The following is a 26,052-nucleotide window of genomic DNA, read 5'->3' on the forward strand; positions in this document are numbered from 1 at the left end:
TATTAGGCCTTTAAATTTGAATTATTTAAAAAATATATTCAAGTGCTGTTTATTATATATTTTTTTCAACACATTTTTAAACCTAATAGTTTTAATAAGTAATTTAATAAGTAGTTTATTTTGTCTTTAACATCATGACAGTGCATACTATTTTATAGTTATTTTACAATATACTTAGGTTAACTAGACAAGCTGTAGGTAAATTAGGCAGGTTTTTGGATGGTGGTGTATTCTGTAGCCAATTGGAGGCTAATAGGAGGCAAGAGGTCTAATAATATTGACATTATTGTAGAAAAAAAAGTTAATTAAAATGCTTTTGGTCTGACCTAAACTAATGAAATAATGCTTTCTCCAGATGGAAAAAAATGATGTGAAATACTGTAAAATGTTTTTGCTCTGTTAAACACCACAACAATTAATAATTATAATAATTTTGCCTTCAACTGTGTATACTTGAAATAATAGCACACAAGGACAATGCGGTCATATTTATTTTTTGGTTTCTCTTTTTTCAGAGTATAAACACAATGTGTGAAAGTTGTACAAGTGCAGTATGAATATTTAATGAGAAAGCACTGACGATTGGTTGCCTGTTAAATAATTCCAGTGCTGCGGTGTTTCACGCATTATACCAGGGGTTTTAAAAACTGGGCACTAAATAGGAAAAACAGGACTGTTAAATACTGGTCAAGTCAGAGAGAAACAGTAAAATGAATTATTGTATATTATTATATAAAATTATAGTCCTAGTATACACACAGGTAGTTGTGTTATACATGCAAATAGGATTATGGCAAATATATTAAATAAAAATACGTATTTAAGCTACTGCAAGTTGAAAAAATTATATTTGAGTACATCATGAATCAATCTTCCAAACCTTTTTTTTATTGAGGCCATTTTTGATTTTTCAACAGATATTTCATACATAAACATAGAAAATTAACTTTACCAATGATGTTCAATAATAAATGCGCAATTTTATTTCTTAACCATTCAAATTAAAATAAAAGTTGCATCTCTTCAAACAAAATAAATAATTTAAAATAAATATGTATTAATATTTTAATAAATGGTATTTGTTAAATATCTGTATATTTAAAAAAATAATGTTATAATGAGTTAAGAAAGCTTGTAGTAATATAACCTTAAATATAAACTAAATATTTCATTATCTTATAATTTATGTAGGCATTTATATCATCCATATTTACTAATCTGTATTTTTTCCTTTTTTACATTAAAAAAAAACATACAATCATATTTGTGGCTCTGTTTTTAAAGGCTTGTTTTTACATAATAATTATATTTAATACACAAACATAAATTATGTATATGTAATACACACTCATACATAAAAACAAAACTATAAACAACAAAAATATTTACAGGTATTTAAATTTAGATACAAGTTGTATCATACGTATATTTTTTTGTATATAAACATTTTCTCAAATATATGCATACATGCATGAGTGTATTTATATTTACACATACAGAACATACACATATATTATGTAACACCCCCCCACCCCCACCCCCACCACAAAAACCCTGTTCTATAAGCTTGGCATCACAATTTTGTTTTAGCATCAGGCATCAGACTTAAGAATAAATGTGCTACTAACCCACTTTTAAATTTAAAGGTATGAAACGTTGTTCCTTGCTTAAAAGAGTTTTAATAAAGATGCTGGCTCAGAGTTAAGTCTCTGCGAGTTTTATGATCAATATAACATAATTGAGCTAAAACAGTATAATTACATATTATTTAATTTAGAATGAAGAGTCTAAAGCAGTGTATACTTTAGTCTGTTGATCAATTGTAAGAATAAAGTACCAGCAGGGGGCAGTATTGCTACAGTCAGGAACGACACGTTTTGCTCCCATGTCCTATTTAGACAAACACATGTACAGTCATAACACAAACATGTAAATTGTTATTATTTTAATCAGTATTCAACACCCATTTCTCTTTTTCTTCTCAGATCGCTTTCTCTCAACACAGTAACTTCATGGATTTGGTTCAGTTCTTTGTCACGTTCTTCAGGTAAGATATTTTGCATGTGTAATAAGCAACCAATGAACTACTCAAATCTTTAATGAACTTCATATCTGCTCACTAATTCCTTTTGAATCTAAGTGATTAAATTTTTTTTAAAGTACTAGATTGAAGAGCTTTTCTGCATGATCTAGCTCTAAGCTTTAGTTCACCTCTTGAAGACCTGCTGTAATATGTTATTGATTCAGATTATATACAGCAAACTCGCCATAAAAACAACCCTGTTGCTTTGCTAAAGGATAAATGTGGTTAAATATGATGATAGTTCACATATGGTTATGGATCATGTTTGTACCATATTGGTTATTCTCATAAAACCTAATAAATTAACACAGCACCAATGATTTTAAACATAAAACTTAGTAATTTAGTTAGTAAATATAAAACTTAGTAATTAAAAACAAAACATTAGAATAATGACAATATGGTTGTCTACTTCATGCAAAAAATATTTTTTACTGTAACTTCTACTGAAATTATCTATTCTCTAGGTCAGAATGTGTGATATATATATATATGGCGGCAGCACCAAAGCTTCAAATATGTCAAATTTATTTAATTAAAAAGGCTGTATATATATGAATTATATAACATATATATAAATGAAATTTTCACCAGATGTTGGTAGCAACCAAAGAAATCCATATATGCCACGAAAACTATTAATTAGTTTACAATATGAAGTTATAATGTATAATGAAATGAAATGACACAGGAACACATGAAGAAAGGGAGCTGTAGAAAGGGCGTGAAAGCCCAGACAGCAGCTGAAATCTCGGTAGTTCAGCAACCCTCTACCCTTCGTCATTGTAAATTCATATCAACTGCTTCAGTCCAACATCTACATTAGCAGGATGATGAAGATGAAGCCAGAGTGGACAAGTCAATGATCCAAAACACAGCCAAGGAAACTTTCAAATGCTTACAGAGAAAAAAAAAATCAAGCTGTAGAATGGCCCAGCCTATCACCTGACTTGAATCCAATTGAAAATACAAAATAAAGATCAGAATCGATAAATGAGACGCACAGCACCATCAAGATTTTTACACCTGAGCAATTCATGTGACTTCATTGTCAAAATGAGAGGCGTCTTTAAGCTGCCATCAACAAAATTTTTTTTATATAAAGTATTAAACAGATTTAAGTATTTCAGTACTCCATTGTTATTACACTTAACCGTTTTTCCAGACTTTTTTGTTTGGTTATATTTTTATGTCTGTATTGTTTGGGTTTTTTAACAAAATCTGGTTCAATTCCATGTCAACAGCTCCTTTTTAGAATATTTCTCCCAGAAAAAAAACATGATGTGTTGAATACTTTTCTTCCACTATATATATATATATATATATATATATAAAACAAATCAATTGATCTTATAGATTATTTTACATGACAGAACAAACAATTCACTGAATATTCATGTAAAAAAAAAAGGGACATGCATCCATGACTGATGTTTTCATCCTCTTCAACAATTTTTCAACACACAAAAAGCTAGTAAATAATGTTGACAAATGCTCCATGCATTGTTTCTTATATCTGCAGGGAAAAAAATTCACTTAAACATAAAAAAAACGATATTTTAAATAATTTTTTTTTTCATTAGAATCTTCCCTTTATACTACATGATACACACGGTGCATGTAAACACAGAACCATACAGTAGCTTCTGTGGTCGGCTGGGGTTTCTCATCATTAGTTATGTCAACTCGGCTATGATAAATTACAGCAGCTCTTCATAGCTTCGGTGTGCGTGAGTTTGTGTGTGTGGGTGAGTTATTCCCAAGACCCAAAGCCAATGTATTTCATCTCCGCACACACCTGCACTTATAAGGTAAAAACACGCACATACACGTCCACGGTTCCCTCACATACAGCCCAGTTCTGCTATACAGGAGAGCTGCATTCATGAGCTCTGACCCTGTTTCCATGCGGATACTGATCTTTAACACTTCTACGCTTGTGAAATGGCCTCTAATCCATTAAACATGAACAGCTCCGTGTGTGTGCTTGGGGTGTGATGTTTTTTCTTTTTGTTGTTTTGTAAAGAATTATCCAGAATTCCTAATAATTGTCAGATAGGTTGAGTATCTCCTGTTTTGTTTTTGTTTTGTGTAGCTGTTTCCTGTCTTTACTTCTCGTGGCAGCAGTCGTATGGAAGATCAAGCAAAGCTGCTGGGCGTCTCGGCGCAGAGAGGTCAGTGATAGAGCACCTCACTTCCTACCAGTCCCATTTGATTGATCCAGTTGGTCACATGATGGTGTGTTTGTAGCTTTGAAGCAGTCTTGAATGCTGTCAATCAGGGCAGGTGCTTGTTTTTTGAACTTTGAGGATTTCTGTTTGAACATTTATTTACCAGGATTCCCATGGGGAATTAGAATACTGGAATATCATGGTGTTTTATATTATTCTATATTGTCTATGGAATATTATGGATTTTGTTTGTCGCTTTCAATTTTAGTTTCCGTTTATCTCCCTCTATATACACTTGAAGTCAGAATTACTAGCCCTCCCTAATTATTCGCCCTAATTATTCGCCCCATGAATATTTTTTCCCCAATTTCTCTTTAACACAAAGAAGATTTTTTTAACACAAAGAAGATTGGATCTCCAACAACAGGCTGATATACAGTTGAAGACAGAATTATTAGCCCCCCTGAATTATTAGCCTCTCTGTTTATTTTTTCCCCATTTTCTGTTTAATGGAGAGAAGATATTTTCAACACATTTTTAAACATAATAGTTTTAATAACTCATTTCTAATAACTGCATTGTTTTATCTTTGCCATGATGACAGGTAATATTTTACTAGATATTTTTTAAGACACTTCTTTACAGCTTAAAGTGACATTTAAAGGCTTAACTAGGTTAATTAGGTTAACTAAGCAAGTTAGGGTAATTAGGCAAGTTATTGTATAATAATGGATTGTTCTGTAGACTATCGAAAAAAAATCAGTGTAAAGGGGCTAATAATTTTGACCTTTTAAAATGTTTTTATAAAAATTAAAAACTGCTTTTATTCTAGCTGAAATAAAACAAATAAGACTTTCTCCAGAAGAAAAACATATTGTTAGACATACTGTGAAAATTTCCTTGTTCTGTTAAGCATTATTTGGGAAATGTTTAAAAAAGAAAAGAAAAAAAACTTCAAAGTGGGGCTAACAATTCTGACTTCAACTGTACATGCAAGGTCAAAAAACACTTTCATTGTCTTATAACATGCATTTATTTTTACCTAATTATCCCAACGACTCCCATATTACTTGGTCAGCGACTCATTTGTTCCCAAACCCCTCTTTTGCATGAGGATAATCTGCGCTGATTGGTCTGATTACCTAGTCTGTTGTGATTAATCGACTGCGTTCAATGCAAGAAAGAGAAATGCCCAACACGGCTATGAAGTCGCAGAGTATGTGAGAGCCCAATGCAGGAATGCATTAAATCAAAGTAGTTCAACACCAGAATATTACTCTACTCTTAAATCTAACCCCAAATAATAACAACGACACACATTCAGTATTACTCCACACAGTAGCAAAAGATTAACTATTTTGAAAATTGACTGCGCCGTGCTTGTGAAGGAACAGCCGATGGTGGCCATAGCAAAGGCAAACGGCAGAGGGTTGCGAGTTTAAATCGATAAAGGGAGAAGCACATGCCACGTATTTTACGTGGTTTTGGACGCAATTTGTGAACAGCTCATAAAGATTTAACTTGAGAGATGCATTACAAGCACTGATCAGTAATAGATAAATGATTACAAGCCTCGTGGAGTGATTACAAGTTACAATACACAAACACATATTTTGCAAACTACACAAAGAGAGGCAACAATTTTAATCACACTTACATGTTATGATCTGGAGGAAGAAAAACCTGCTCCCATACAAAATAGTCTCCGCTGCTCCTTCCTTTATTAGCAAACTGTTGGTGAATCCTGCGTTGCAGTGTAGGATATTCTGTCAAAAATCTGAAAAATGACAGAAACAAACACAGCACACAGTTGGCTATACTGTGGTATTGTTGTGATTTATGAACTTTAGCACTTTATTTCTCACAGCTGAATCTCCATTTGGCAATGATTGTCATCTTCAGTCATGATCAGTCCCATGATCCCCCACACTCTAGTGTCTGAAGAGAAAGTGCGTTCACGTTTTACCGGATCAGGTATTGGTACCGTATTGGCATCGACGTGTTCAGGCAAAAGATCTAAACCCAGCACGATTTATTTATTCGACTCTGAGTCGACTATTTCATTAAAGAATCAATTGTTTTAAACACAGTGCACTTTCAGATTTACCCCTCAGCTCAACGTTTTCATTGGCTTAGAGCTGTTACACACTGAATGCAAGGTCATTTTCAAAAACCCATAATAGGGGCTCTTTAAGTGACATTTAAAGGCTTAACTGGGTTAATGGGGTTAATTAGGCAAGTTAGAGTAATTAGACAAATCATTGTTTAACAGTGGTTTGTTCAGTAGACAATTAAAAAAATATTACTCAAGGGGGCGAATAATATTGACCTTAAAATGATTTTAAATAAAAATGAAAACTGTTTATTCCAGCTGAAATAAAACAAATAAGACTTTCTCCAGAAGAAAAACAATTATAGGAAATACTTTGAAAAATGTATTGCTCTGTTAAACATCATTTCGGAAATAATATGATGATGATGATGATGATGAGCCTTTATTTGTCACAACACTGTTACCTGCAGTGAAACTGCACCCCTCCGACCATACACAAACATACATTTCAGGGGAAGACATGTCAGTCAAGGTAGCATAGGAAAAAAGGAAATAAGATACATTGAGGGAAAATAATCTTTACATAAGAAAAAAATCACTGGAGGGCTAATAACTTTGAATTCAACTGTATACATTTGGACATTTTTTTTTCTTTCTGTTGTTGCATGTCTATTGTCATGGTTAGGGTATTTTCAGCTCCGTTTTATTGCTTTCAGTCTTCAACTTGCAGTCACTTAAGTTAAATGCATTTACCTGTTAACTAAGGCAAACGTCAAGGATAATATGCAATTCAAGAGCTTTGTCTTCAAAATGACCACTTTAAGTGTGGGTGTTAAAAAGTAGGTGACAGAGAAGCTAAATATAATGTTTGTAAAAGTACTATCGAGCTATCAAATGCGGTAGAGGGAGCACTTCACAACCACACAAACAACAAGTGCTTCAGATTTTTTTTTTTAATCATGAGGTAAATTATCCGTTGTTGTTCTCATAGTGGTTATTAAAATAATGCAAATTTTTATTCAAGCCTTTTAATATTATGATATGTTTTTACTTTCATTAGATGCCATGGAAAGAAGCTTTAAAAGCTTAAAGTTGGAACTCAGATTTGCTTTTCTATTGTCAGTACGTATATACTGTAGTATAAATGCAGTGACACTTCATTTCTGAGCCAGTACCAATAGCTGATTAGACGGCAAATTACTTTTTTTTTTTTATTATTATTTATTTTTTTTTTTTTAAGAAATCAGGCCAGCTGGTGGGAGATACATAATGCTATTTTTTTTAAGCTGATCGATATTTGCAGGTTATATTTAATTATTATGTATGTATGTGTGTGTGTATATGTATGTATATGTATATATATATATATATATATATATATATATATAATAAAGTAATATGGCATATGGATGTCAGTGGTTAAATGTATTAAATGGCATTTCACTTTTGCCTGTATTCTGTATTTAACTTTGCTATAAACACAAATAAAATCTACCAATTTTAGGTTTCATAATGCACTCATGAGTGTTTTTTTTCTTCCTTCATGGAAATCATACATATATTCTCCATGGTGGTAATGGGTGGTGGTTACATTATCATGTTGACCATCAGTTACCTAGTAGTGATTTTCAAATTCATGAGCAAAGTTCTGTAAATTGCAGTGTTTTATTTGAAGGCCTCATTCTGACTGATTTTGCTTCAAGTAACCAACAGAAAAACATTTCCTTTGAAATATGAGGTAAAATTATACAGATAAATAATATATATATATATTTTTTGCATAATTACCTTTCAGAACCTATATTTGAAACTAATGCTATCGTAACGTTGCACCTTTCGCCTCAGACTTCCATTCATACACATGCAAATGCGGCATACCGGAAATGCAATCTTTTGTGACAAGTTTTTCAGTTTGCTGCGTTGCAAAGTTCAAGATTGGTGAATTCTGATCTGTAAAATTACATTACATAACTGCGTGAGACCAATCAAAGATCAAAACATGTCCTCTCTATACAGAAATGTAAAAATATGGACCAATCTCTTTTTTTTAAACGTCTAATCATATTGTTTAATCCCCCTCCTTTTCGCACCACTGTACAACAGAATTTTGCATGCTCAAACTCTAGTGTGACCGCGGCATGAGTCATATCGAATAGAAGTTATATCTCTTCAATCAGACGTTAAGCTAGTTTGTCATCTCATTTAGAACAAAAAAAAGTGTAGACGAGTACAAATCAATGTATTGACTATTTTTGATCTTTGTTAGATCACAATAATCTGAGTGACAGTTTTTAGTTAACGTTCTAGACTTTAAATAATTAATTTACTTTTATTTATTAGAAGTTACATCCACATGTTAATGTGCAATTTTGAAGAAATAATTTTTGAACAAATGATTTAGCAACTCGCATTTTTTTGAACAAATGAATGGTTTTGCATATTTAGCAAAAACGAAAAAGCCCCGTATGGGATTTTTTTGTCATGTTTGTATTAAAAAAAATTTATACAGATGTGTTATGGTTATATCAGTATTATACAAAACACTGTGCTGTTTTACTAAAAAAAATCTACATAATTTTTAATTTAATGCTTCACAGTTTTTACATTCTTTACATTTTTCAATAAACAATGATTTAATATTAATAGACTGCCATTTTAGACACATTATTTTTCAGTATTGCTCTCCTTTGATACAATTCTCAGATCAACATTTCATTTAGGCTTAGTTGTAATTTCTACACAATCAGCTCTTGTTAATTAGCATCAGTTAAATAAAAAATGCAGTTTTAAATGTTTTAATTTCAGAAAACCTACATAGTGTTTTTGAAATAATAGTCTAACACAAACAAATGTTTTTGGCTGTAATTAATTTAGTATTGAACCATTTAGTAAAACCTACCATTAATTCACTTTTAACAGTTTGTTGATTATCACCAGTTAATCGATTTATGAATTTGTGGTCAGTTTTATTAAAACCAAGAAGAACAAGGGCCGGAATAGGAACTTTGTTTTTATGGCTCGCACAGAGACTGAAGTGGTTTGGTTTTGAAAGGTTTTCAAGAGGCCAATTTAAGCCACACAGGGGTGTTTATAAGGGCTAATGTGAGTGTCCTTTAAAGGACCCTCTTCACTATCTGCCTTAGTCAAGTGCTCTTATCCAATAAAAAGTGCTAATACTTCCTCTGTCACGCAACAATCAAACATGTATCTATATGCACATGACTTCCTATCTCAACTTTGAGCATTAAAGTTTCTGACCCTTTAGCTTTAAGCATGACGTTTACTAAAGATTTCCATGGCAGCCAGACATTGAGGGCTAAGTTAGGGCTAGCATAATCCAGCAAACAGTTTTGTTCTATCTTGCTCTTGCACTTTATTATGTGAGTTTTGATTCTTTCTGGATTACATAATTATTTATATTTACAGACCTACCGAGTTAGAATGTGCACATGATTCCTAAAATATTTGTTTTGTGTGTGGTTAATATGTGCATCATATGTGCCTTACTGTGTCTGACAAAAATAGCAGCACATACTGCACATACACATACACATAAAGTCGACTTTAGCTTATACAGTTGGTAGACAATAGAGGTACTGATTTGCTGTACTTAATTTAAGAAGATAATTTCAAAGATTTTTTACTTTTTTTATTGCTGACTTTCAATGATTCAGTACAAAGAGAGGGCGGGACATAGAGTAGCCCCTCTCCTTTTTAAAAAGTAGCCATTAGCATTTAGGTTTTATCACAACTCTGCCAGTGAGAGTGGCTGAGCTCAATCGCATCAAATGAAAAGCAAATGAGAATGTCAGATACTAGAGAGAATTTGATTTGTCAAGATTTGATGAGAAACTGAAGTATGAGATGACATGGGAAAAAAAGATGTAGATCTATTAATGGCCTTTTGAGTCATTTGAGTGGTTCGGTTTGGTATGCTTTTTTGGCCGTTTCCACTGTCAAAAGGTACCTAAAGCGAACCGTACCGTACCACTTTTTGGTCACCCTTACGAAAGGGTACCATAAGGCGGAGCTACATGCGCAGTTGAACGCTATTGGTTTACAGAGATGCATCACTCACAGTAGCTGGAGAATGAAAACAAAGGAAGTGCCATTTTTTAAAACACAGCTGAGACATTACACCGTAATAATATATACATATAATAACAAGCCACGGTTGACCGGAGCTCAAACAAACCTTGTCGTCATCTTGATAAACAGCCACAAAGCCAAGAAGAACAAAATCTGCTGTGTCCTGTTGTTGTTTTACGAGCCCATCTAAAAGTGTGAGCGGTTTCACTTTCTCCAGAGAGCTCACTGGGTGTCTATATTTGAAATAACGAACTTCGTGAGCTCATATTAATAACATGCATGTGATTATTGAAGCGCTGTGATATCCAATCCTTTCAGAAAGACAAACACGAGAGTGAAGTGCGAAAAAACAAAGAAATAGCCGCAAAAAACAGCAGCAAAGGATGCTTCTGCAACCTAAAACATGAACAAACTGCCATGTTTAACTATTATCACCTTCTGAACTATTAGGAACTCGGAATGATGGAAGAGGCTACACTTGCTGCTGAAGATTAAAGACACAGATGAGAGGTTTACACTGACTGTGGGCTATATTTCCTGTTGTTCTTGAACCCAAATAAGAACTAAATGTATGCTGGGTATAGTTTTTTCTGTAAGTGGTAAAATATCGGAGACTGTAAGGGGCTGTATGTGTTCATATGTTGCATTTATTTATTTATTTCATATAATTGCAGACGTTACAGTAAGCTATTTCGCACTGTAATTAATCTGCAGTTATAATCAAATCATGTTCATAGAAAGGTTAGTAATGAATATTTATACACAAGTGTTTGTGTATAAAGCATCTGTTTTGTGAGAAGTGTTTTTCATATGATATGTGAACGACCCGTATGGCTTTACTGTGACATTTCCTTGAGCAAAAATGACGTCATCTGAAACTTTCTGTCATACACCACGCCCACCAAAAGGGTACCCTTTTGGCAGTGGAAACGCAACCTGGATAAAGTTGACCCGTAAGGTACCATACTGTACCTCTCAGTGGAAGCGGGCCATTAGGAGGAAGTGACAAACTGCAAGCTTTACGTGTTTACATCAGTTTTATATCTTCTAAACGCAAATTTTGTCACTGTTTTGTTGCACACTAGCTAATAGATATCTTTAAAACTCACGTACTGATAGTACGTGATAGGACCTTTAAGGTTTAATATAAATCAAACAGATGTGTCATAAAAAAAGTCACCCCCTCACAGTTGTCATGAAGGAAAGTATTAGCTATATACACCAAAATAATTCACTTCGGGAGTGGCTTCACGAGGGAGAACGGGAGGCTGATGCTTAGGCCCAATACCAGTTCTACCCCTTAACCCTACCTCTCGTTTTGCGCGTTGACGTGAAGGGGTGGGGGTACCCCAATTCTCTATAGATTAAAGGCTGCACACTTAAGTCAGGAGATGCAAAAAAATGTTATTTTTTTTATTATTGAATTTTTTTTCAACAAACTACCATTTTTTTGTTTGAATACATTCATAATGGTGTTTGTATTTTACCGTCATGATAAAAAAAAAACGCTAAATTTCGCTATCTATAATCCCTAATAATAACTCCTGTATAGTAGTCTCACAACATACTTTCACATCTGTCACTCGATGACACTCGAATATCTGGTCAGAATACAAGGTACCCTAGTGACTGGGAATGACCTTTTTACAGTGTCTGGTATAATGTTAATCTTGTTTTCTTGTGTTTACATAGATGAATATGTCCACTGTGTAAATACACAGTACAGTTACGAGCCTATTGCGACATTATATTGTTATGATAACATGATATTGTTGCCTTCGGTGGTTTCCTGAAAATTAAGTACCAACAAATAACGCAACTGGAATAACTACAGCAGTCACCGTTGTCATCAATCTCATATGAAGTAAGAGCTCGCAACAACATATGATGACGTGTGCAGGTGTTGTTGTGCTGTTCCATTTCTTAGAGGAAAAGGGTTTTGAAGCCTTTCCCCTTCACACTCAGAACATATTCACTGATAGTCAAGATGATTCAAAGTATTGGGATGAGCCTGTGTTATTAGTTTCAGCAGTTGTTATCTGGGAATAACATGCCTTGGAATGTTGTGACTGCTCTCTGGAATACTTTTTTCTGATTGGTCAGTGTAATAAATTATATGTATGACCATGCATGGTATATGCCAGCTGTATCATAAAGTTGCACATATGTGCGCTCTGTCTTTGAACATCAGCATCCCGTTTGAAGATGTGAAAAACCATCGGAGGGTCGCTCTGATGTCAGAACTATAATTGCAAATCAGAAGTGACCTTTTCTCAAAGCGCTCTGCGTGATGTGTGTGTGTTTGTGTCTGTATGTGTGCAAGTAATTACACAGAATTCCTCCGGAGGTGCTCTGAAAGAGTTTCCAGGTAAATCTTTCAGCGATAAATATCACAAGCCTTGCAGGGAGAAGAATGTATTGTGACCCAAATATCAAAGCTGCGGTTTATCAGTTTTTCGGGGACTATCCTCTGTAATTGTTAGATATGCAAATGAGGGCCACTCAGCCGAGATGAGCTGATGTAAACAGACTGCTTATTATTTTCTTTAATCTCACAAATGTGCGTCATATAAAGAGTGTTACAAAATCGCCCCTTTGAAATTTCTATTAACTCCCCATTTAGACCACATTCGTCTGCATCTTCACCGGTGAATCCTGGATTTGCTGAATGTTTCTCAGTATGTGTGATATTCATACACATGGAGTATGTTGAAGATTTAAAATGTTTATTTGTGACCCAATTAAATTGAATTTATTCTGTTAGTAGCACCAAACACACAGTCTTACACTCAGAAGTAACAGGATTAAGATTTGTGATGAGCTTGAGCTCCTCTTCAGTCATCTTCTTTGGTATACACACACACACACACACACACACATACACACACTCGTTCTTGCACCTTTATTGATGAGGCTGTGAATTAAACTGACAGAGAGTGGCTTGTGAATTAGCCGTAGTGGGAATAGCTGTCGATATTCTCTGTCCATGTGTGTGTGCTGTAATGAGGTGGCCTGATAGCTGGTGTCTGGTGTTTGTGTGGCTATTTTGCAGTGAAAACAAATGCATTTGTTAACATCTGACAAAATCATTATTTATTTATTTTAATTTCTATACTTTTTATGTGTTTGGCTGTCTTTTTTGTAGTTAGTGAAGCCCTCGGGTTGTGAAGAATGACTTATTTGGTCTTAGTAGTATGAAAACCTCAGAACTTGCAAAAAAAAATATGTGTTTCGTTTGTTTATTTGCCCAGTGCAAATGACTACTTTGTATTTCATACGTACTAATCCATTTGTGTAACCAGAAATATTAACAGGGTGTCTGCAGGTTCTTAAAGTCTTAAAATGCCTTAAATTTCAAAAACTAAAATTTAGGCCTTATTGTGTTGCAAGTCTTTATTTTTCTTGGTTCATGTATACCTACCCAGTCTGGCCATAAACACCCATACGATCACCAGCAATCCATCTCAATAAAATGTTTAACTTTTTATTTTTAAAAAAATTATTTTAACTCTATTTACCATAATGGTTTAATTATTTTCTAAAACGTCATTCATAATTGTCTTAAATGTCTTAAAGTCTTACATTTAACTTGGCAAAACCTGCAGAACCCATGATTAACATTCGACCAATCATCAATGAGATATCATTTAGCTTTGCCAATTGTCACTGTTTGGTAAAAACTTTTAACCAAAGACTATATTCTCTTATCAGCAATCAAGGGTTTGAATGTCATTATATATGTTATAAGTGTTTAACGTATTTACACATGAAACACAGCAAAAATAAATAGTAATGAGATTTACTTTGACAAGCAATATACAGTTGAAGACTAACTTATTATACATTCTGTCAAGTGTCAATAAACCCTTTTCACAGTTCCGTGTTTCTCAGTAGTGGAAGTCATCATAGTTGGGTAAACTTAGAGCACAGTGAATGGGAGTACAACAACCAATTTTATTTTTATAATTCTATTTACTGAAATAAAAGAAAAATCTCACAATGGTGTTATCAAGACTTTCAGAAAAAGGGAAAAAAATACTGTGAGACTAATAATGGCTAGAAGAGAGAACAATGACAGGTTTACTGTCCTGCCTATACACTCTGCATTAGAAACAGCATTTTTTTCTTATTTTGTAATTTGATGGAAGATGAGATAAACCATACGTAAATATACAAATGTACATACTTCTAAATAAAATCTAAATATTAAAAACTTTCATGCAATAAAGTTTACGATGACCATTAAACACATCATAACATTTTTGTGAAAAGGGTCCATTCTTTCAAATATTTCCCAAGAGCTGTATAATCAGGGTGTCCGTGGAGTCTTAAAGTATTAAAAGTTTATAAATCAATGTAGAGAAATTTAAGGCCATTAAAGTATAAAAGAGTCTTAAATGCTATTTTGCAAGGTATTCAATTTTATATCATTTTTGACTATGCAATGTCTTGTTGTATGCTAAAGTTTGCCTGAATTAAATCTGCGAATATCAGGATGCTGTGTAGTTTATGAAAGCAATAAAATCCTGCTAGATTTGACATCATGCTGCTTGGTTTACTGCAGTAACCAAGGCAACACCATTATTTCTGCCATTCTATAGGCGCCAACCTGCTGAATTAGCTAGATTTAATAGATATTTTATTCAGTACATGAATAATGTTTTAGTTTTGGATAAATTTTTTACATTAATATTTAGTAAATATACTGTAAGTTAAAATCTCACCAGTGTTTCCAGTTAAAATCTAAAGTGGTTTTAAGGTCTTAAAATGTATGGTAAGAGTCTAATAACGGTCTTAAAAGGTATTGAATTTCACTCTCTGATTCCTGTAACGGAGATCTTTTTTTTTTTTTTTTTTTTGTCAGCACTTTTTTAAACTGAATTTATTTTGCTAATGGGTGAATTATTTTGTCTTTGCCATGATGATAGTGAATACTGAATACTGTGTAATGCTGAAGATACTTGTATTCGGGTTAAAGTGCAATGTAAATTTTTAACTAGGTTAATTAGGTTAACTAGGCTAGTTAGGTTTACTAGGTAAATCCCTAGACAACAGTGGCTTGTTCTTCAGCAAATCAAGAACAGCTTAGCAATATTAAAACCTTATAGTTTTTGTTTTCTTTTTTAAATATTTTCCTAATGATGTTTAACAGAGCAAGGAAATTTTCACAGTATGTCTGATAATATTTTTTTCTTCTGGACAAAGTCTTATTTGTTTTATTTCGGCTAGAATAAAAGCAGTTTTTATTTTTTATAAACCATTTTAAGGTCAAAATTATTAGCCCCTTTAAGCTATTTTTTTTTGACAATCAATCGGAACACAATAACTTTATTACCCTAACCTAATTACCCTAACCTGCCTAGTTAACCTTATTAACCTAGTTAAGCCTTTAAATGTTATGTTAAGCTGTATAGAAGTGTCTTGAAAAATATCTAGTCAAATATTATTTACTATCATCATGGCAAAGATAAAATAAATCAGTTATTAGAAATTAGTTATTAAAACTATTATGTTTAGAAATGTGTTGAAAAAAAATCTTCTCTATGTTAAACAGAAATTGGGGATAAAAATAAACAGGGGGCCTAATAATTCTGACTTTAAAAGTATATGTATAAATTCCAGCCAAACTAAAAGAAATTAGACTTCTTTCAGAACAAAAACACATCATGGGAAGTACTGTAAAAAATTCCTTGCTCTGTTAAACATCACTTAAAAAAGTATTTGAAAAAAGCCATTCCACATACGTTCATAAATGCATTCCAGAAAATTGTATACATCCATTTCAGGTCATAACAGACCAAATGGGTTATGAGAGTTATGGAATAAAGTTTATGATTCTACCCCTGCATCTCAAGTTAAACCGCGTGTTCTGCTCATCCTGCTGTTGAGAGTCCCAGAGAAAGAAGCAGCTGCTGTATTTTTAGCCAAATCCCTAATCATTTCCGTGTTATCTTAACATTTCAGTGCAAATTGTTTTGTGAATCTGTCACAATGAAGAACAAACTCTTCAAGCAGTCTGTTGTTCAAGGATCCTGCAATTAAAATTATACTCAATATGAAATGCATTACAAAGTTTTCAGTTTCATGTGGGAAGACGGTGTTTATGTATTTATAGAAGAAATTACACAGACAAAAGCAGAGTTGGCCATTTTAATTCTAATGGACCGTGAGAGAGATTGGAAAACAGACACTGAAATATATACTAAATATGCACCTTTTTACCCCTAAAAACATTACTAATCATTTAAGTGTACCTTGCAGGGAAGTGTAATATAGAGCTGTGTGAATTTGACCTTTAACAGATCTAGATTTTTATGGAGAAAATGCATTGAGGTAGTTTGTCTTGTTTAACTTGAGCTATTTCTAAGGGAGATCTAGAAGACGAAAGATGCTTCATTTCAAAGGGGATAAATCTGCCTCCAAAGGGTACTTTAGAGTAAGCACAACCATGAAGGGTTGTTCCAGGATGAAGGGCCACTTCAGACAGTCCCATGGAATCAGTGATGGACATCTTTCACTCACTTGTTTTGTTATGCACATTTGTGACACAAATGATGCAGAAGTGCAATCCAAAGGGTGTTTTTGGTCCCTTTCCCTCTTTTTTTCATTTATTTATTTATTTATTTTGGGACAAATCCTTTGATGGGATGAGCCAGAATGGAAGGCAGCCAGAGTTTTGGTTTGGAACAGTTCAGTAATGAACCCCTCCTACTTGTACTGGAGACAAATGCCATTCATGGATGGCAATTGATGGCTAATGGTCCTCTTTGTGGACTTGATGATCTACAGCTGGTATTTGCAGTGGCAGATGCAGCCAAAATGAGAGAATAATTGATGTTGGCAGAATTAATTTTCATTATTATTCTTTCTGAATACTTATCAGAATAAGTTCTGTCAACATCAATTAGTCTCCCATTATAATTTTAATCAGATTTGGTTTGGAAATACTTTTTTCTTTCTTTCTTTCTTTTTTGGACTTTGTTTTAAAGACTGTTTCATCCACAAGACCATCTGTGGTATGGTTGGGTATGGTTTTATTTTCAGCGATTGCAATTACACGTATCAAATCCAGTTCCCATTGAATCTCGGCTAAGATTCCAATATAGAGAGGGGGAAAAAAAGAGCAGTTACTTCAAGTAACATATTTTTACCTTTTATTCTTGCCACATGAATCCTGTAGGCAGTAACTGTTAAATGTTTACTTAACAGTATTACACAACTCTCCAGTGCACTAATAATAGGCACATACTGAAATTTTGAATCATCTTGATGTTCAGTGGAAATGTTTACTTTCATAGTTATATGCATTACTGTTTTTGACTGTTTGGTGCCATCTTGTGACTGAATAATTTGTAACTTAGTGTAGTGCTCCATTTAGACGTTTTTGTTTCTGTCAGTTTTGTAATTAATTAAAATATCAGAACAATGTTTTGTGTGCTATATATGTATATGTATGTATGTATATATATATATATATATATATATATATATATATATATATATATATATATATATATATGTGTATATATATATATATATATATATATATATATATATATATATATATATATATATATATATATACTTTTTTTTTTTTAAGTTTTAAATAAGTTTTTCAAATAAGTTATTCCAAGTGGTTGTTTTTGCAGAGTCCAATTTGTCAGGCTGGCAATAAGCCTGTCAGGCTTTATTCTGTGATTTATAACCACCTGGATGTGCTTTATCCCTTACATAAACATACTGAGTAAAAAAAGTAAAGTTGTTGAATACATTAGTGCTCCACTAGGTGGCAACGACTGTCCACTTAAATCATTCAAAATTTTAACACTTTTTAATTGTAAAAAAACAAGCTTAGTTTCTGGATTTTGTATGGAGTATAACAGCACATTGAAGTGTGCATCTGTAGGTGTATGAGAGCGTGAGAGTGACCATAACACACTTACCTCTGCGAAAATCAAAATGTGCATCTCAGCTCTCAGAACTACATGGAGTAAACAAAAACAAAGACTGTGTATTTATCATATGTGGTTATAATGGAGGTCAATGGGGCAAAAACAGCCACCTTCAGTAAATTAGGGAGAGAAAATGAAAATCTAACAATGCATCACAGCCAATGTTGTTACTAATCTTTTACATGTCCAAGACTGTCATAAAAGGAATCCAGTCCACAATCACTTTTTATATTGAAAATAAGTAATTTTGTGTGGCGTTTTTTTTTTCACCAAATCAGTGACATCATTTATGAATTTGACAATTAAAGACTAAAAATTAAAGAGTTTAAAAAAGTTAATTATATAAATAGTTTAGTAGTTTTGATCAGGACAGCGGTTGATTAACAGATTTATGCTAAAACAAATTTTAAAAAATATATTTATCTGATGCATTTTTATAGCAGTTTAATTCAGTGGATGTTTTCATCTCTAACATAACAAAAGGGTAGTACATTTGAACAATGCTCAAGGGTTAATTACTCAAATTAATATATTTGAAAAATTGTCACCCTTGTAGCTGCCAAATGTATTTTATTGTGATCACTATTTAAAAAAAACAAACAACATGGATTGTCAGTTAAACCAGAATTGTACAGCTCAAATTAAAAGGTGACTATCTTTTCATCTGTTTAGCACCTGTGTGTGAGATGCTGCTGTTTCTAATATTAGCTGTATCTGGTGCGTTGTCACAGTACTCACGAGTGGAAAAGTTAAAGGTGGTGCATTCTTTTAGATTCATTCAGTGTTGAACTAAATGTTTCATGATATTAAAAGTACTTCCTCCCTTGCTTGAAATATATTTGCCACATGTATTGCATTTGGTAATTTTATAATTTTTGTAATTATTTTTTTATACAAAGTTTAACCAAAATTCTTAAAGTTTACGGCGGTGCATAATGAGATAAGGAGCTTGTCACAGGTCCTGGCAGATAGATAAAACTATAAAATGTATCGGCTCACCGCCATTCGCTTCATGAGAATGACTGACTGGAAAAGTTTGTTCCTCCTTCCTACTGGCTTGCTTGATTTGGGACTCTTCAGTGTTTGGACTTTCAGCAGTAAAAATTAAACCACACTGGACTGAACTAAACTAAACTGAACTTCAATTATTAAAATTGGACTGACAGTTTCAATTTACGAGAACTATGTTAAGCTGCTTTGACAATCTTCATTGTAAAAGCACTATAGAAAAAAGGATGAATTGAATTGAATTGAATTGAAAAGTCAGGAATCAAAGTGACTCATATCAACTCCCTGGTTCTTTTAAAATTTAAAACCAGTCCTCGATACCCAACTCTAATTTGTAGCTGGTTAGAGCTGGTCTATTTTAGCAGAGATGGTATAGTTTTTGAGATTGTAAAAGACGTATTGCTTGCTTTTTCAGCATAATATCTGCAAAAATCTTGTGCCAAATGTACTGTTGCTCTGTTGCAGGAGAGACCAGATTGAGTCCACCTGCTTCAGTTATCTCTCTTTTTCTTGTCTTAAAAAATTTCTACTCTTTTGGGCACTTTAATGTCAGAGTAGCCATTCTGACCCTCAAAATGAAAAGGTTTGAGCAGAAACTGCTGGTTTGGCAGCAGGGGGTCTCTGGCGCTTTCAAAGATGTCTTTTTCTTCTTCTTTATAATGTGTGGCATGGCCTTGCAAACCGTTCAGTTGCTTGGTTTCTTTGTACTGTCCTATATAAAGCCCCATCTCTCTTCCCAAGACCCTCTTTGCAATCTATTGTCCTCAAGGTTTTCGTTTTGGTTTTATTTAGCAGCGGTTTGTATTGGGACACTTTTCTCAACAGCGTAAGATTAAACTGTCATTGCAGTCAGTTCTGTCAAGTTAAAACGCTTCTCAGGCGGTTCACCTCTGCTCTAATGTTTTATTTGTCTTGACACATTTCACGTTTCGCCTGTGTGAGATGATTAAGAGAAGCATTACATGATCAGAGCTGCTCTGGGGCAAACAGCCCCTATCATACTCCAACAGTCAGCCTGTATTTTGTTCTGTCTCTGCTTGATAACACGAACAAAAAGAAGATCTGTTTATAATTAGGGAGTTTGTGACTCAGTATGATTAAATACCCTTTGACTACAGTGGAACTTATTAAGAGTGATAACCTGATAATTCAGATCATTCACCCTCATTCTTTACATCTCAGTATAGCTTTTACTGTGCTCACTTAAAGGAAGGCTCCAAAAGAAGCACTTAGCTTAGCATTGTATGGCATCAACCTACGTTAAAAGATCGATCTGGGATTTATTAGCTCATTTCAAGGAATTGAATCTTGAAGATTTGAATAACTTGATTCAACTGAATTGAGTCAGACTAAATCAAATTAAAAGCTTTACATTTGATCTATCATTTGTCCAGCAAATAGAAGATTTTACCAATCTCGTTTATATTATTCCCGTGGCCAACGATAATAACATAAGTATTAAGTTAAATTTTAGCAAAGTATCACAATTTACAGCTCAAGGCAATGATGTAGAAGCACTAAACACAATATGTCAGTGAGTTCCCACAGCATAGATCATTGAATTAGATTAGACCATTAGCGTCTCACTCAAAAATGACGAGTTTAGACAATTTTCCTGTTTTGTACTAAGACTAACGGAAAATGGAAAGTTGCTATTTTCTAAACCATTATGTCTAGATTCCATACTCTTATTTCAGCGTAATAATCAAGGATCTTTTCTGTTGTACTATGCCTGCAGCAGGCGCAATCATATTACGCAGTGCCTAAAAAATAATTCTTACCCTGGAAGCTTCCAAATGACTTCATGGTCGCAAGGCAGGCTTCGTGTGCACACAGGTGGTTACATTGGTTATATTGACAGAAGTTAACAGATATTCAGGCAATAGCGTAATATCATTGATCCTAAGCTAAAGGTGCTCCCACCAGACCTGGAGTTTAGCTAAATGAATTAAAAAATTAGTTGAAAATGAGGCTATTTTCAAAAAAGGTGGAAGGTTCCTTGGAAATAGCACTGTGTTTTTTCATTTATCTTTTACATGATGAGCTGTGTCATACTCAACCATGTGCTGGCTTAGTGCCATTTCTGCTGTGCTTTGGCAACTATGGACCTTTTATAGTATAGCAGAATAGACCAAATCCAGTCAGACCTTATGTTGATTGTCTGCACTGGAGAACAAGAAATGTCTGTATTTGAGGTACAAATAATCAGAAATCCACTGGCCTGAACCCATGTGGGCTCTACAAGATTAAAGTTGTCATCACAATGATGTACCATTTTTCATAAAATTTTCACAGACATTGTTGAATAATGTCAGTAAGTATCCACGCAATCAGGAATTCCCTTAAGAATAAGCCAACGATTTTCACATGTTGATTTTGGAGTGGGTTCAAGTTGGCTGTGCTAATTCTCTTCATTGATTAAACACTTCTTGGTTTGAAAGCAACTTTTCTATGCTTGACAAATAGACGGTGAGCTTTTGTACCTGCAGAAATTGGCAGAATTATGATGGATGGCAAGTTGAAGCTCACAGTTCATGATCCAGTTTTTCTGCCTCTCTGTGAATGAACCAAGTTATATCATAATTCATAAAGGGATATAAATTCATAGCATAAAAAAGCAGCAGTGTCTGATTCTGTGAGTGAGCACATTCATTGTTGCGACTGTAAAGGAAGCCTTAATTTTTTATTGTAACTGCATAAGGTTTTAAATACATGTCATTTAACAGTTAGAGCAGCAGTGACAGATGCATACTTTTTATGGATGCGTGTCAGTTAAAGCCACAATAAGCCCATGGAGTGAACTTCTCAATCTGTATTGGTGGATTATTTCGAGTAATGTAAACAGGTGTCCTCTGACCAATAAATGTTGTCTTGTAAAAAACAACCAAAGAAAGAATGAAAAATGCAGCACTGTATTTAATAAAGCAATTAAAGGAAATGAATTACACTATCAAAACAGTCTAGAATACCATATCGTGAGCTGAATGTACAGTAGATAAACAATATTGACCAAATATTGGTCAGTTTGACTTTTAAACTTGCAGTGCTTGTATTTATTTACTAGCAAATCACTTAAATAGGTGCTTGATTGTTTGAAATGCTTGCTGTTTGAAAGTGAAGAAATTTAAAATTCTTACATTGCAGTAATAATGTTCTCTAAACGTGAATCCATAAATAGAAAAACAGCCATAATTGACCAGTCCAATAGAGTTTTTATTTTTTATTTATTTCTATTTTATTTTATTTTATTTTTTTGCATCAAAGTATTCAGTGCATAGATCCCATAATGCAATTTGAAGGTGTAAAGTAAAATTAAAACTCACTATACGCAGTAGCGGAGATTGAAATGTCTTACTCTGAAATGTCAAGTAAAATGCCAATACCTGTCAAAACATACAGTGCAAGTTAATCTTTTATTAAAAAGAAAGGAAACCTTAAACAGTGTTCGGTTTTTGTCAAGTTTAGCCTGTAGCTTATGGACAGACGCTTAAGCTTAAATTGTTCATTGTCCAAAATGTTTACAGCAATGATATGGGATTTTTTTAAAAAAAAGAAAATTTGTATTAGCCTACTGCACAGGCCTACGTATGTAGCAAAAGAAACAAAACACAACGTCACATCATTTTGCTTCAGGGAATAAATATGCAGTGTCTCAACGCATATATAGATACATTTGGCAGTCAGTCTTTGGGCCCTATCATACACCTGTTGCTATTTTGATCTAAAGTCTAGCGTTATATAGCGTTATATAGCGTATATATATTCTTTTCTACATAAATATAAAAACCTCTACCTCCATGCCTTCTTTACTGCAGAAGCTTTGTAGTCCATCTCTGGTGTAGTCTGTTTATTCATGACAATTTGCATTTGTATATTATTTGTAGTAGTAGTATTATTTAGTAAATGCATATTTATATTTGTTTTAATAAAGTTTTTATTTGTCCACCTGTTGGGTTTTTGATACGTATACATCACTACATGGGGCATAAATATAGGACGTGTGTTTGCATATAACGTTTTTGATCACACTTCATTATTATTGTTCATTTATTTGCTGGAAATTAAAACTGAATTTAGAAATAGTTTTGAAATAAATCTTTGTGCTATACAAAATAAATTACGAAATTAAATATGTAGGCTAATGAATGTCTTTAGTGGAGTGAGTTTCCACTGTTTCCTTACTCCACGAAAGTAAAGGAGTAAAGTAAAGAATAAAAGTAATGTAAAGAGGCCAAATGAAGGAGGCTCGATCTTTATCCTCGCGCTGCAGATAGTCTGTTAAACTTTTATTTTCTCACTAGTGAAGCGATCAGTTTTTCTACTTACAAAGTCCACCATGTAAATGGCAAATGCACAATGGCGCTAAGTGCAAATAGCGCACCTAGTTGGAATAAGCTGTATTTACAGTTTACGCCCATTAATGCCTGATTGACAGACACAACATGAGTAAAGCGCGAAGCAGATTACAGCTTGAGTGGTGTACCTCGTAAAGCGCACAGCAATATTTTTTGATACAATTGATCATCAACCCAGTTCGAATCCACCATCTGCTGAACTCGTGCTACTTTTTCTCTCCCCATCACACACCAGATTGAAAATTTATTTATTTTTAATAGGAAGGAAACATTTTTTTAAAAATAATGCAAATGTGATATAAAGTCACAAGTGCCTCATGGGTATTTAATAAAGTTTAGCCTGTTTAATATGTGTAACAGCATCTAAATAGTGATTATATTCTATAAACAGTTATTTTCCACCTGGTGTTAAATGTTAGCAACATCTTAATAGAATTGATTTGTATCTACAAAGTTATCTACAATCTTCCGAACTCTGTTCGTCATCATCATTTGCCGCAACTAGCACTTCTTCACCCTTCTGTCTTTCTTTCTTTCTTTCTTTCACTAAACAGAATGCTGTTATTGGTCAAGTGCGGAAACGTCAGTTTTAAAATAACCCGCACTGAACTGAGCAGACTGTAGTGTAGTAGTTGTCGTTCATCAAAAATGAGTGGACAAGTGGAGAGAAACGCCAGAGAAAGAGGAGAGGAGGCATCTTTATTGAGGCATGTTCCATACAAACCTTCTTTAAACAGACCCATGATCAGGAGAATGAGAGTATAGAAGACGACGTTATGGTAACATTAGATGAGCTAGCATTATCCAGGCAGAGGAACAGCAGCGCAGCGCGGACTGGATTCATCATGTCAGAGAGACAGACAGAAAAAGAAGAGAGAGATGGAGAGAGAGCGAGAGAGAGAAAGGCCCTGAAGAGGAGAGAGACCGGAGAGGAGAAGAGGTATAGTGTGTGTGATTTTTGGATACTTTTAGTTTTATAATTAAGTTGATCTATGTTGTTTGCCTACTCCATCACGAGGAGAGTAGAGAAAATACAGGGAGAGGAGGAGAGAGACGGTAAATCGTTAATAAGTGTGTGTATTATGAAAGAATCAGATTCATAGAACTGGATTGGAGAGGCATTGTGTGTTATATGCCATGCCAATAATATGCTTTATACGTTTATAAAAGTTATACATTAAAAATACCCTTTAAAAAAAAATCTTATTCTTAGTCTTCTATAGTTCTTAATCCTGCCCTGGCCCAGACCATGTTTTTTCATCCTTAAAATAGCAAAAGTGGATTCGGACACGCCCTTAATGCTATTGCGCCATGTGCTTTAGATTTTGCGCTTAGATCGTACTCTGCGCTGCGCTTAGATCGTACTCTGGGCTGCATTGCCCCCACATCTTGGGGCTCGTGACAAGAACAGCATGTGCAGTGAATTGGGTCTAAATCCCTGTCATTCATGAATGAATGATATTTTTGCAGTTTTACACAATATAATCCACCATGATCCCATTATACAAAACTGAAAGCGCACGTCAAATTAACACATTGTCAATATTATTTAAGCCCATTATTTGGTGCCCATGTCTTATGGGGTCGCTGAGCTCCTCTTAGCTCCCCCATTGTTCTCACCTTGGTCTAGTCAGTGTACCAGTTGTTCTGCAACTGTAAATATATTCTAGTGTCACTTGTTTGCTAAATCCAGAACAAAACCTGGTCTATGTTTCAATCAAAAATGTTGCTTTACTTTTTAAAACTTCTTTTTCTTTGTGGTGTCATGGTCTCAGTTGGTGATGATAATATTGCAGAGGAGCTGGACAGCGATGAACAAAGAACAACTTCATCCTTTCTTTTTGCCACATTTTGACTCCGTCAGCACAGAGTCCGTCTCCACCTCTCCCTCAATCTTTCTCCAGCTTTCATTCCTTCAGTCTCTGCTTTCCTTCAGAAGATTGAGAGTAAAAGCTTACATCAGCCTCCCCCCTTCCACTTGATGAAGGACTGCGGGTTTTGAGGTTTTCGCCTTGTCCTGGAGGTGTTTGCACATTTAGACTGTTATTGTAGCCAAGTTCATATGGCTCTTGATTAGAGGTCGGACTCTCTCTGCAGTAATACACTCTCTTGTTTTTTCACCCACACACAATCTCTAGCAGTTATATAGTCAAGTAAGAAATAGACACACACACACATACATACGCACAACAGTGAAACACCCACTATGTGTAACAGATGACTCGACACTAAAAACACTGATTTCAGCATATGGTCCAAGTGAACTAATCTTAACAATCTGTTGCAGCAGAGAATTGGAGACCTAGAAATGGTGGCGCTTGGGCATCCAAATATTTCTCTG

The 26,052-nt window shown here is 34.0% G+C and overlaps 1 protein-coding gene across 1 annotated transcript in view; it reads left to right on the forward strand.

Annotated features, from left to right (window-relative positions):
• Positions 1–26,052, forward strand: part of atrn (attractin) — a 132,033-nt gene that overhangs the window by 81,712 nt on the left and 24,269 nt on the right. The window contains exons 22-23 of the mRNA XM_056471480.1: positions 1,986–2,047; positions 4,179–4,257. Of these exons, the coding sequence (XP_056327455.1) occupies positions 1,986–2,047; positions 4,179–4,257 (141 nt within the window). The remainder of the gene's footprint in view (positions 1–1,985; positions 2,048–4,178; positions 4,258–26,052) is intronic.

This window comes from Danio aesculapii, chromosome 13 (genome assembly GCF_903798145.1).
Source record: "Danio aesculapii chromosome 13, fDanAes4.1, whole genome shotgun sequence".
In the NCBI taxonomy this organism is placed as follows: domain Eukaryota; kingdom Metazoa; phylum Chordata; class Actinopteri; order Cypriniformes; family Danionidae; genus Danio; species Danio aesculapii.